Genomic DNA, 13,876 nt, shown 5'->3' with positions numbered 1-13,876 from the left:
TTTCCAGCTTTGTTTTGATATAGATTTATTAGAAACAGAACATTTACATTTTCTCCCCCTCCAACATAAGTACAGGCTGAATATCACTTTTCCGAAATGCTTAAGATCAGAAATGTTCCATATTTTGGACTTTTTATATTTTTAAAATACTTTCATATACATAATGAGATATCCTGGAGATGGGGCTCTGGTATAAAAATTAAATGCATTTATGTTTCATATACTATACACATAAGGTTTTTTTTAATCATTTAAATAATTTTGTACATGGAAACATTTGTGTACACTGAAGCATCAAAAGGTAAAATATTTTAACCTGACAGTTGGACAATTTTGGAGTATTTTGGATTTTGGAATTCTAGATAAGAAATACTCAACCTGTACTAAATACATTAGCCCCATTCTACTAATTTTAATAATCTTGGGGGCCCAACTGGCACAGATTTTGACCTCACTACAGCACCATTTAAAAAATGCTGTCAATTCAATTCTTTGAGCCCAATAATATTTTGGATGATTAAATAAATTCTGTTTCATTTCAGGGTTTGTCTTCTGCTTTTTTTGTTTGTTCACGGAAATGTTTTGCTTTGACTAAACTATTTTAAATTAGTTTAAAGATGTTGTGATGCTTAATTTTCCCCTGACAACACCCTACTCTGAAATTTTCAAAGATAGTACCAAATTTTACAAAATTTAATTAATAGATAAAATATTAATTAAAACTGGTTTAAGCATGAGGAATTTGGGAATAGAGATGAAAATGTTCATTTCCAAGCACAAACATGTCAGGTAGTATTATCAAAAATTATTCAGCAGCTACACAGTTAGAGAATTGTATCTGTTCTTTTCTCCAAGGTATATGGTTAAATATTATAGGATAACCAAATTTTCATTGAAGTTGGAAGATACAATGGGGAATTTCTTCTGACAACTCCTGTTGTGTTGCGGGGACAGTTGGGAGATGAAATGAGCATTGACATCCAAATCCCGAGCACTGTTTCCAATCGGCTAAAAAGTTTGTTTTGAAAGATGATCAAGAAGAAGCAACCTCTGTGATGGAGCCAAGTGTTTACTTAAGTCTAGCAAGAAACCCATTATAAAAGAGAGATAAATCATATTTCTGACTGTTGAGTCTAAGAAAAAGGAAAGGGAAGGGATCTTTACAAGGCAAATAACTTCAAGGTCCTGAATTATTAATTGCATCAAACGCTTTGCTATCAAAATCATATGTCAAAAACCACATCAGAATTGCCACATCTGCAAGGGGGAGAGTACTTTCTCACTGCCTTTCTATTTATAACACAATATGAATAAATGTTTTGAAAGCTACATAGAATACGATAGGGATGAAATAAAATGGTTAATAGAAAACAGCTGCCACTTTGACATTTGTATTGTCTCTAGGCATACTCTATGATGGCTGGATATTGTACAAACCATATTTATATTATATTAATTAATTAAATAGGAAACACGATGGTGCAATGAATTCATTATTGGACGATGACTCCAAAGGCCAAGGACTGAGCCATGGAAATGCACTGAGAAACCTTGGGGGAAGCCACAATCTCCCAGCCTCAAAGAAAGACAAAGGCAACCCCCTTCTGAACAAATCTTGCCAGAAGAACACTGTGATAAAGTAGCCTTAAAGTAGCCATAAACTGGAAATAACCCAAAGACACACAACAACAACAACATTATACTTTAGATGAAGATATTTAGATCCTGCCCTATATGTAAGGATCTTGGGGCAGTGGACAATAAGAATCACTTATAAGTTTAAAATGTATTAAATCATTGTACACTTAAAACAGGACAGATTGAAAGCATTTAAATCAATTTAAAATCACTGATACGTGCAATTTTGGACAAAATCAATCATGCCCCCAAACCTTTAGTAAACAGCCTTGCTTTTACTTGGCAATGGAATGACAGCAGCATTGACACCAATTGGACCTCTAAGGTGAAATAGTTCTGTAACTGGAGTGCCATAGCAAAGACTTCTTCTACACCCCCCAAGATTGTATTGTCCAGGCCAATGGGACATGGAGGACATAGAGGAGGACCTCTTCAGCAGACCTCAAGTGCTTGCAGATAGGGAGAGGCACTCTTCAAGTATTGCCATTTCAAAACCACTTAGGGCTTTGTAGGTCATTATCAGCACCTTGCATTCAGACCAGAAGTCAGTATGTATTCAATAGTCAATCTGTAGTCACTAGTCTGTTATAGGAATGAGTAATTTGATGCTCCAATCCAGCATGACTACTAGATGGAGATTAGAGAAGCTGGAGTTCAAATATGTCTGAGGTACAACAGATTGGCTTCCTGCAATCTGTCTTGTTTGCCTAACCTGGTGTTATTGCCAAGACAAACTCAAGGTAGAGCTTCAGCTTACATGCCCATCTTGTGGGACAGGGAGAATGGAAGCAGGCAAGTCACACCATATGTCTTGGTGATGTGTGACTGCACAGCTTTCCCCATCTGGAGAGCAGATCTTTCTAGGAAGACTGAAAGGGAGAGGTTGAGAAACAGGAAATCCAGCCTTAGCAATGACCACAACATATAAAAATTTAAATCAGACAATCAGAAATAAGCCTCCTGGGATGGTTGCTTCTGCTCCTTGTGTTTTATCCCCCTCTCTAGGTACAACCCATTTCACATTCTCAATATGAAGTAGACACAAAAGTAATTGCCCAGGACAAGGAATGTACTACCAAGACTTGTAGTAATTTTGCGTAGTAATTGGGCATACAAAGAAAAGCTATCTCCCCAAATCAGACAATACTAGACATAGTATTCACTGGCTATCAACTTTCCATGTTCATGGATTTCATTTTAAAATCCAAAAAAATTGAAAGAGAAAACCTTGATTTTGTCATTTGGTGTAAGGGATACCATTTTATTATGGCATGGTATAGTATGCAATGGGAATTGAGCATTCATAGATTTTGAAATCTATAGGAGGTCCTGGAATCAAATCTCAATGGAAACCAAGGGCCCATTCTATTTTACAGGTTTTTATGGCTGAAGGAAAAGATACTATGTTAAGTTGTATGGATTGTAGTTGCAATTGCTCAAACCTGGGTGTTTTTCTAAAAAATCTACTGATCAAATTCATTTACTGGTTCCCACATTTTGTCTTGTCAGAGAACAGTAAGGCTAAGCACAATAAAACATAATTAGGAAACTGACTCTTGGACCAAGGTACTTATAAGATGTTCTTGGTATACGTTATATGTTCCCAAGGATTGCTCAAAGATACTATATTTAGTAACCAATATATATTTCACACTGCCAGTAAAAAGTGGGCTGTAAAGTTGATTGCTATAAGAACTAAAAAGTAAAATCCCTGAAGCACCAGAAATAAAATCTTACATTTGATGTTCATGCCTGCTTGGCCACTATAGGCTATTTGCTAAGAAAATAAGTGCCAATTGTAACAATGGGCATGCTGCAAACCAGAGTTCCTTTTTAGCAAAAAGAAGAATCCATGTCTTGCATTTGGTACCAATGGGAATCAATTAGAAGGTATGCCATTCTAAGAAGCAGGCATTCAAATAACCAAAGTCCAAAGTACTTTGTTTATTATATATTTTCCCCTTAGGTCCTATTGTTTCATTAGGGACTACATAATCATAGAATAGTAGAGTTGGAAGAGACCACATGGGCCATCTAGTCCAACCCCCACTTGGATGAATAAAGCCACTTGGATGAATTGAAAAGAGTAGCTGGAAGGTCAATGTAGTCTTCTATGAGGGCAACCGTAAACACTGTTCTGGGCAGCCATGTAAGTAATGGAAAGATGTCCTTATGTTGAAGAATACTTCTGTTCAAATGCCTTGAAACAGATAAACAAAAATCTGTAAGAATTATTATGTGAGAATAATCATGTACATCTCTTAACATTAAAAAAGACACATTGAAATATTTTAGGAACATATAGCTACAGCTAATGTAAATGACTATAGGCCCCAACCTTTTATTTACCTTGAATCCCCAAAGGACTAATATTGCCTCTCAATGCTGGCACATGATGGTACTGGTGTAGCCTTGAATTCCTGTACATCCATTGGTACCTGCCAATTTCCATTTCTGGTCTGGTGATCACTGCCAATTTTAGGTGGTAAAAAGTCAGTGTCTCCAGCAAAAGTTCACTTTTACTTCATCACTTTTATTCAATTCAGTTTAAATATAAAAAAGCAAAGGAAGGGATACACAAATCTATGCTCAGCTCTCAGAACAGAAATAGTTACATTCACACACAAATCAAGGGAGGGACAATTAACTTGGGTTAGATTTTAGGGGCTGATGATATTAGTAAAATTTAGAGACTTTGTTGACATTTCTTGAAATAACATGTTTAAAATGTTTCTGTAAAAAATAGTATCTAACACCCTGCCTTTAGTTTCCTAGATAGTTTGGGTTCCAACTCTCAGAAGTCCCATCCAGGCTGGTCAATGGCCAAGAATTCAGGGACCTGAGTCCAAAACACAGAGGTCTAATGGTTGAGGACCATGAGTCTATAGAAATCTTTCACATGCCAGTGTCCTCAAAGTTGACAATTCTGGACCACCATGCACCATCCACACTAGCCATACTGGAAAGTCATGTTTAACACATCTGGACTTACTAGGTTGGGGAAAGAGTAAAGTTGCTTGTTACTATTTATTGCATTCCCACTTTTTATCATATCCTTCTGTCTTCTTCTTTACTGGTAATAAGCCCTTCTATAGCAGATAGGGCAGGAAGGGTAATGTAATCTAATTGTGGGGAACCACAATTACTATTTTTATCTTTTCACTAGACCCAGCTGAGCAAGGTGATTATTCCCAGATGCAAACAGTATAATCAAAATACAGTTTCAACTGCAGTAGTTTAGAAAACAAGCAGATAAAGCAGAAGTACAATATACTGTGAAAAATGTTCTGGGTTATGTTGGTGTTTACGGTATTTTGAACATGTTGTGTACATAATTTAATCACAGATAAGCAATAATTTTATCCATTAATGTCAGCAAGTCTCTCTTCTCATATCCCTGGAGTTTATATAGCTAAGCAGAGGAATACTTATATAACATTATCAAGAAGGAATATTAAAGTACACTTTCCCCAAATATTTACATTTTCCCATAAGTAAAGAACATGAAATCACTTTAGTATCAATGTGTTTTTCTCATACTTTGTTTAATTGCTGTTCCAATGTACAGTGATACTTCCTTGAAATGCGCTCTTTACTGCTCATCCATGGACAGTCAACTGTACTGAAGAACATCAAGCATAAGCTACTTTGAGAAAAGAAATACAAACATTGCAAAGTGCTCAGCTTCATAAAATCACAGTTCATTTCTATGGCACTTGGCCACAGAATTGGAAATCCTACTCAAAAAAAAAAAAGGAAAGAAGAATATGAATGAGCAATACTCATGCAATTTGCTCAAACATTTTATTCAGTGTGTTCTTGTCTTCTTGCAGATTTCAACAACTGGAGTCTATGTTTAGTACAGATGTAACTAAACTATTTTAGATCTCCTCCCATGTGAGATAGAGAATACCATTCAACTCTGCACTCTAAAAGTTGTACAGATCACAAAAAGATTGCTAATTGGCATACATTGTTTACATCCACCCCTGTTTCTTAACAACTATCTTTAATTCCCTAAAAGATCTGAGTCCTTAGACAGCTGGGAAAGAAATCCAGAAAACACTGAGCTAAGTTATTTTGTTCCAAAAGATTTTCCTTTACTAAAAATGTTACATAGCATATGTAGTTCATATTTTAACTTATTCCGTTAAATTCATTTCTGCTTCTGCACAACCAATCCTCTGTTCACAAGTGTACAATGGATGTCACAGCAAATGAGCATGATCTCAACCAAACAAAATATGGAGGAAGAGCTAGTCATACATAGCACATTTAGCTCATTTGACATGCATGTATGCGTCAATATCTTGCAATTATAGTTCTTTCAAGCCAAAGTTTCTCCTGCCACCAAGGGAAGGGCAAAATCAAATCCCACAAAGCATTGTATGTAACATGGTAGTAACTAACTATTAATATACAGAATATTTCTACAGTCTCTGGCTAAAAGTAATTGAAAGGTAAATGGCAATTTCAAATATAGTTATTTGCCTAAGGCAGTGGTTCTCAACCTGTGGGTCCCCAGGTATTTTGGCCCACAACTCCCAGAAATCCCAGCCAGTTTGCCAGCTATTAGGATTTCTGAGAATTGAAGGCCAAAACATCTGGGGACCCACAGGTTGAGAACCACTGGCCTAAGAGTTGAAACCCATGAAGCTAGTTCCTAACAACTCATCTGGACGACTATGATATGCTTTACATGGAGTTGCCTTTGATGAGTGTTTACAAACTTCAACTAGTCCAAACGCTGCAGCCAGAGTGTTAGGGGCAGCTGGTTCCAGGGAATACCCAACATTCTTGCTAAAGCAGATCTATTTCGTTTGTTTTTGGACACAATTGAAAACAATGGTTATGACCCATAAAGCCTTTTACGGCTGAGGTCCAGACTATTTAAAAAACTGTATCTCCTTATAAGTGAGCCTGCCCAAACTCTGAATTGTCCATGGGAGGTGCTTTTTGTTGGGAATCACCCTGGACTACTCAAGTCTAAATGTAGTCAGATAGATGATAGAGCTAGATTGAGGGAATCCTTTCCCTGTTTCCAAAGCATGCCTAGATAGGCTTTACTGTGTTTCACTCTATCCTGTTTACGTCACATCCCTTACTTTGAAGTTAGTAGAAATGTGAATCTTTAGGGACACTAACTTCTCATTGGTCAGAATGTCTTTTATGGCCCCAATAAACTGGACCATGAGGTTGGAACCATTTTGGTTCTCTCTTCTCCCTTTGTTCTTCTAGCTAACAAGCAGCATCTTGCTGTCTCTCCTGGCAAGATGTAACTATTTAGATGTTTGTTATTTTTCCTTTCTTATTTTTCCTTAGAAACCAGTCTAGACTAGACAGCTCCCAAGCCTTTCTATCTACAATGGAGTTCTTTTTACCTGAATAAATACTTTTTGAACTTTTACTGAGACTCTTCAATCGATTGCCATCCTAAGCTGAGAGGCTTCTCTTTGCTCACCCCGTGTAAGTAACTGTTGCATTTGAAAGCTTTTGCTTTTGCTATTCTGCTGCATTTTGGTGGAATCTCCCCCAGAGAGGGTTAAATTGGGTCTAACCGCTCAGAGATTACCACAACACTTTTCCCAATCCCACCACCTTTGTGCGTGTGCCTTTGTGGCTGCTCCCATACTCTTGAACTTGCTTCCTTGGGCAGCTAGGCTGGCTTTCTCCTGCTGTCCTCTCATCATCAGATGAAGACCTTTCAGTTCCAGCAGGCATTTGGGAACTGATTACTTTATATAACAGGTTGCCTGTTTTAGAGTGGCTGTTGTTGTTGTGTGCCTTCAAATAATTTCCGACTTATAATGACCCTAAGGTGAACTTATCACGAGGTTTTCCTTGGCAAGATTTTTTCTGAAGGAGTTTCAATGAGTGTGCATTGCCCGAGGTCATTCAGTGGATTCCCATGGCTAAGAGGGGGGTTGAAACCTGGTCTCCAGAGATGTAGTCTAACACTTAAATCACTACACCACACTGGCTCTCTCTTTTCAGTTGTACTGTTTTTAATTTAGGTTTTTACATTGATGTTTCATAAGACTTTAATATTATTTTTATTATAATAGGAGGCTTTTGCTTGTTTCTCTTTTTGTTCTGTAAGTCTCTTTGAGTCTCACTTTGGAGGGGGGAATCAGGGTATAAATAAAATAAGCAATTGACTGACCCAACTTGGGACCAGTGAGTAAATTGCCCCCTAAACAGCCTACCTGAATTGACCTTATGCCAGTTTTTGTTCTCAGGGAAGGAGGATGCTTTAATTACTGCCTGCAATAGACTTTCCCCTCTCTTAATGGGAACAAGAACTGACAATGGGGCAATTCAAAGCAGATTTTGAAGGAGCAATTACCCATTCAGTCCATCAGTTGAAATAAACAGGAAATGATTACACAGGCTGAATTTGCACAGAGGAAGTATTTAGTTAAAAACACAAGAGCTTTGAGGGGGGGGGGGGGGGGGCGGGAGTTGAATATTTAGTCTATAATTTCCTGAGTATTTTTGCGACTATACTCTATGACAGTGGTTCTCAACCTGGGGTCCCCAGGTGTTTTTAGCCTACAACTCCCAGAAGCCACAGCCAGTTTGCCAGTTGTTAGGATTTCTGGGAGTTGAAGCCAAACCTATGGGACCCACAGGTTGAGAACCACTGCCCTTTGACCTTATCACATCATGGTGCAAAATTATCTAGCTTCAGGGGATAGTCCAGGATAGTTGATTGGATCGTTGATGGGACCAATTACTTACCATGATGGAGAGTCTGAAACCTCTTTCCATTGTCCCCAACAGGTAATTTGGACAATCTACACAGGTGAGATTTGCTTTTTTTATTCTGAGGCTAGGTCACGCAATGGGTTTCCACTGAGCATGAGTACAAACCCTGGCCTCCAGAGTCCTAGTCCAATACTCAAGCCACTACACTGCATTCGGTCACAGCCTTTTCAAAAAGACATTTTGTTTGAATTTTCTTGCTAAGATGCTTTAAAGAATAAGTAAATGTTATGCATAACTGTAACTTCTGGGTTGATAGGTTTTTAATCTAGCATAACCTTATGGCCCATTTGTCCTAGATATCTCCAGTAAATCTGTTTGACATCTTTCAACTCCGCTTTACTTACGAGACGGTGTTATTTTCCCCTTAAATTAAAAGCAAGCATCTTGTCCATGTTAATATGTATCACAATGTATTTTCTACCCTGCTGATACAAAATGGCATTCATTTTACCTATTTATTCCATCTCAGTAAATCTGCCTATCCCTATCCTCACTTTTTGATTTAATTTAATGCCCACAAGATAAACCCTGTCATTTCAATAATTTATAAACCTTCAGCTTTAGATGCACTCAATCTGTCTTGCAGCTCTGCAAAATATCTGCTCAACAATTACATGGACAACATCCAAAGGCTAGTCCACTGATAAAAAATTAACATTTTTGCTATCCAGTTTCCCAAATGTAAGAGAGATAACATGCAAGACTGGCTTATCTTCAGGGAAGCAGAAGCTTTAAGGGGATCACAAATGTAACAACTGCGTATTTTGCCCAAAGCTCTATGTTCTATGTGTTCAACATATAACATAGAGCTAAAGGTAATATAACATAGTACAACACATTTAAAGTATATGTTTTGTAAAAAAAAAATGATTGTACAATCATATTCACCAAAATGTAATGCGATAATATATAAACACTCTAGTGCATCTGACCACCTCAGATACATGCAAGGAGAAGAAATAAAGATTGGGTTGGATCCTGCTTAGATGCTTTTTGAAAACCATTGAGACTTTTGCAAATCACAACCAAAATTTCATGTCAAAAGTACAAATGTCCAAATCATTAGCTCTGGTCTCAACACATCAACTCCATCCACTTCTTTATAGCTATGGATTGGTTTCTGTGACATACAGTATATTATTACTTTCCCATAAATCAAAGAAAACCTTTCTTTAAAAAGGCATCACAGTATGTTCTTACAAAAACAGTAAGCTATTAATTAAATCTAGAAATCATTTCAACAAACAGCTAAACTCCCATGGGTGTCAATCAGCTTTTTGCAGGACGGTGCTTTTCAGATGGATGGGACGACAGCTACAATAATCCCTAATTAAAATGGCCAAGAGCCATAATGGCTTGGAATAATGGGAACTCTTTTCTAAGACCCTTAGAAAACACAGACATGGGAATGGCTGCTGTCGACAGAACAGGATTTCATCCAGACTGTATTAAAATTTGTTTAAGCTACAACATTTAAAAGTTCACTGGCATATAAGGGAATCCTTTTCTCACACACAATTCAACAGCAACAAATATTTCCCTGTGTTGGCCTTTCATTTATATATCACATATGAAAAACAGCAAGAGTGTTGTAGAGCTCAGTAATAATTTTGAAAAAAAATTAACATGCCACAACCTAGGGACACTAAAAATGGAATTATGGCTATTTGGCAATGCGCACATCATATTTTAAAGAGCAGTTCAAAGCAGAAATGTAGATACAGATTTTTTTAAGCCTTAAATTATGTATTTGTTTATCTTTAAGGCACACAAACAAGCTTAGCATTTCTGATACTTCAACAAAACATGAGAACCATTAGGGTCTTTCAGTCTTAAATGCAACAAAAAAAAAAACCTAGAGAAAAATGCAGAGAAACAATACACACCTAAAGTCCAGTGATAAATTGCCAAAATTGTTATTACTAGATTGTAAAGACCTAACTATAAGCTGCATCTTTATAGAGTTACTTGGAAAAGTAGCATTTATCCAAATAATTCTATATACAGCATTTTGTCAAATGAAACGAATTCGAGTAGAATAGTAAAATTTGAGGTCTTAATAAATCATGACTAATTTCCCAACAGTATTAATAGAAAATGCACTCCCCAATGTCCATGAGATGGACCAGTTCCCAAGACTATGAAACCAGATAAACAAATGCAAATTAATATTGGGTTTTTATTTCCCGAACATCCACCTGACTTTCCAGGCACCAAAAAAGTTTTATGGTAAATTGCTTTAGAGGAGAAGGGGCTTTCAACAGGCACAGAGATAACCTGTTAGCTACCGCCCCACAATATATAGGGCTAGGCTTTTGGGTGAACCTAGACTCCTCTTCCCACTTCAGCCATTAATCTTCTTTAAAATCTTGGTATGTTGGGAAAAATCGTGAGTATAAGCCTAGCTCCCATCCCCTGACCCTAAATTCATGTGTGGATTTTTCACAGATTTAGAAGAAACTAATTTCTAAGTATCATATTCCCCACAACACAAGAGGCAGACAAATCTGATAAAACTGATTATCTATATTTAGGCAATTCAAAAGGTTTTTTTTTTTAATCAAACAGTATTTAAAGGGAGCTGAACAGACTCTCTCTCTCTCTGTGTGTGTGTGTACACACACACATACACATATAATGTACCTGTAGCAAAAATGAATATTTACAGTGTCATCTTTCACTACTGTACCACATTCATGCTTTTGTAAAGTGTAATTTCTTAGTATTGTAATGTTCAGGGAAATTTTTCTAGGGCATTACTTTATGCTATGATCCAATTGTTGCCAAATTTCACTTTAGGGAAACAAAGACACTTATATTTTATAGGTTAACTGTTCTAAAGAGCAATACAGTTAATTTTCAGGATACAGATTTCAAAAGTTTCCACTGCAAATTCTACCAAAATGTTTGCTTCTGCTTGCCCCAAATCAGCTCCCAAACTGATATTTTACTGTTTAGGAGATTCTACACAAAACAGCAAAACAAAATAAAACACAACAAATGATATGCTTGATAAGATTTGTAGGTTAAAAATGGTCAGATATAAAAGTAATTCTTAATGTTGAACATGATCCTTTACCCACTAAGGTATGCTTTCCTCCTTTTCAAATCAGTGGACCTACACAAGTGTAAATGGCCGCAAAGTTGTCAGAAATATCACTAAAGTCACTTGCTAAGAGAAGGATAATCAAATATAAGTAACTAATTTTGTAAATGAATGCTGCGTGGCATTAAACTTTTCAAATAATTAATTACGAGCAACTTCCATATTGATTCACTATTTCAACCCTGCTTTTTCTGTTTTAAAACATTTCTTCCCAAACATCATGGAGATTTTTAATTTCTGTTTCATTTCACCACACGATTTTTCTTTCCCATGCAGTACAGAAATGTACAACAAGTGCTATACAATAAGAGATGGAAAAGTATTTCTCACCATTTGGCTAAAAGCTATACGTTACCAGAATACTAAAAGCCTGACCCCCAGATTCAAAACCCATGAACCGACACACAGAATGATCTCCCTTTAAACTGTTAACACACAGCTCTGCTTTTCTGTGGCGATGGGGATGGTTGAAACCCCCAGCCAGAGATGAAGGGATAGATGGCTGTTCTGTTAATCCGCTGTCAAGTCATATTTTTTTCTTTAAAAAGCGACACTGGAAGCTAGAAGATGCAATAATGATCATTTAAGCACTGCTCTAAAGAGAGTGACAAACACAGCCTAAATCTTTTCACTGGAGGTCCTTAAAAAGATTTAAACAGTCTATTGTTTGATGCTCTGGGTACCTTTTTTCTCTTGGCTTTGTTCTGTATTTTCTTCTGCTGCAGTTTCCATGACTGGCTTTATACCATCCACCAAAAATGCTTCTACTCCCCGCCCCCAGCCAAGGCTCTCTCTTCTTTTCTTCTTCCTTCCTTCGCTTCTGTCTCCTATTTACCACGACTGTGACTGAATGGCTTCGTTCCTCAATCCAGAAGGTTGCACTCCTTTCCAAAACGCTCAAGTCTCGTTACAGCTTCAGTTTTGTTCTGCCTACTGGTCCATAAAGATTCCCTGCCAGGAAACACTCCGCTATACGTCAGAGACCTGCAGTTACAAAATTGCAGTTCTGCGCTCAGTCGTCTCCTCTCGGAGAGCATTTGCAAAGGGGGAACCTGCAGGTTCAGCTAGCCACCCTTTCTTCCCCCATGCTCTTCCACTTTCCTTTTCTCCCAATGGGTGTGAGATCAATGCTCTGGTGAAGAATAGGTTTGTGACATCAGAAAAAGGGGGCTGCATCCAAGGGAGCAAACAGAGCCCCCTCCTGTTACATGATGACTCAGTGATGACACTACGAGCCCCTTTCTGTCCCTACACCATCTCTGGGGGGAGTCCATGTTCTCGAGCAATCACAGGGCTCTCTTTCCCCACGAGACCCTATTATTAGGACTGCATTTGGACCTGCTCCATCTGCCCTCTGTTCTTGCACTGAACTGACCATGCACCCAGCCCCACAGTTGACTCTAAGGATGTTATGTTTTCAACTCTGTTTGATGAAGGGGGGGGGAGTACATGTAAGCCCATAAAATTAATCTAGGGCAGCCAGGACTTATAGCAGAAGGACAATGTTTTCACAATTCTGGGGCAGTTACATAAGATGCAATTTCAGGCCACTGCATAAAGACGTGTGGGTGAGGATACAAAGAGGTTGACAACATCCCATGTTTTAAATTTGATTCCGAACATTATTTAGAAAGGAGCATCCCTATTTAATAAGGAGCATGGGATCACTGTAATCAACAACCAAGCTACAGGCACACACACATTAAAAGAGAAGACAGTCATTTCAGGATTTAGCGGTAAACTGCAATCAGCACCCGAGATCCTTAAAGAAAACTTTAAAATGGCTGCTTTCCATGGTTCAGAGGGTTCCAAGTGTCAGTTGAAATATATTGTAGAGTTTTGCAGGTTTCTGTCTTGAATTATTCAGGGGAAGAGTAAAGAAGAAACAAGGAGAAATCATTGGTGGATTGCAAATGGAAAACGGTGTAGTCTGTAAGCTAAAGGTAAAGATTTTCCCTGACATTAATTCTAGTTGTGTCCGATTCTGAAGGTTGGTGCTCATCTCCATTTCTAAGTCCATAGATGCCTCCAAGGTCATGTGGCCGGCATGACTGCATGGAGCACCGTTACTTTCCTGCAGAAGCGGTACCTATTGATCTACTCACATTTGCATGTTTTTGAACTGTTAAGTTGGCAGAAGCTGGGGCTAATAGTGGCAGCTCACTCTGCTCTCGGGATTCGAACTGCTAACCTTTCCATCAGCAAGTTCAGCAGCTCAGCAATTTAATTCACTGCGCCACTGGGGGCTCTGATGTAGTCTACACCTCTACCAAAATTCTGAGAACGAAAGGATTTGTCAAGATAGGATTGGTAGCTTGCACTGGAGATCAAAAAAATCCATTTCATTTTTCAAGAGCAAAGACT

The 13,876-nt window shown here is 37.9% G+C and overlaps 1 protein-coding gene across 5 annotated transcripts in view; it reads right to left on the bottom strand.

Annotated features, from left to right (window-relative positions):
• Positions 1–13,876, bottom strand: part of gpm6b (glycoprotein M6B) — a 154,116-nt gene that overhangs the window by 38,775 nt on the left and 101,465 nt on the right. For 2 of the 5 annotated variants that reach the window (XM_008107224.3, XM_062975258.1), the window contains exon 2: positions 3,988–4,107. The exons of 2 other annotated variants lie outside the window; for them this stretch is intronic. In XM_008107224.3, the coding sequence (XP_008105431.1) occupies positions 3,988–4,107 (120 nt within the window). Of the gene's footprint in view, positions 1–3,987; positions 4,108–12,195; positions 12,632–13,876 lie in introns of those variants that run through there. One more of the 5 variants, XM_008107227.3, reaches the window with a different exon arrangement.

The sequence above is a fragment of the Anolis carolinensis genome, chromosome 3 (assembly GCF_035594765.1).
Source record: "Anolis carolinensis isolate JA03-04 chromosome 3, rAnoCar3.1.pri, whole genome shotgun sequence".
NCBI lineage: Eukaryota > Metazoa > Chordata > Lepidosauria > Squamata > Dactyloidae > Anolis > Anolis carolinensis.
The sequence above is the reverse complement of the archived record's forward strand: the minus strand, read 5'-3'. Positions and strand labels throughout refer to the sequence as shown.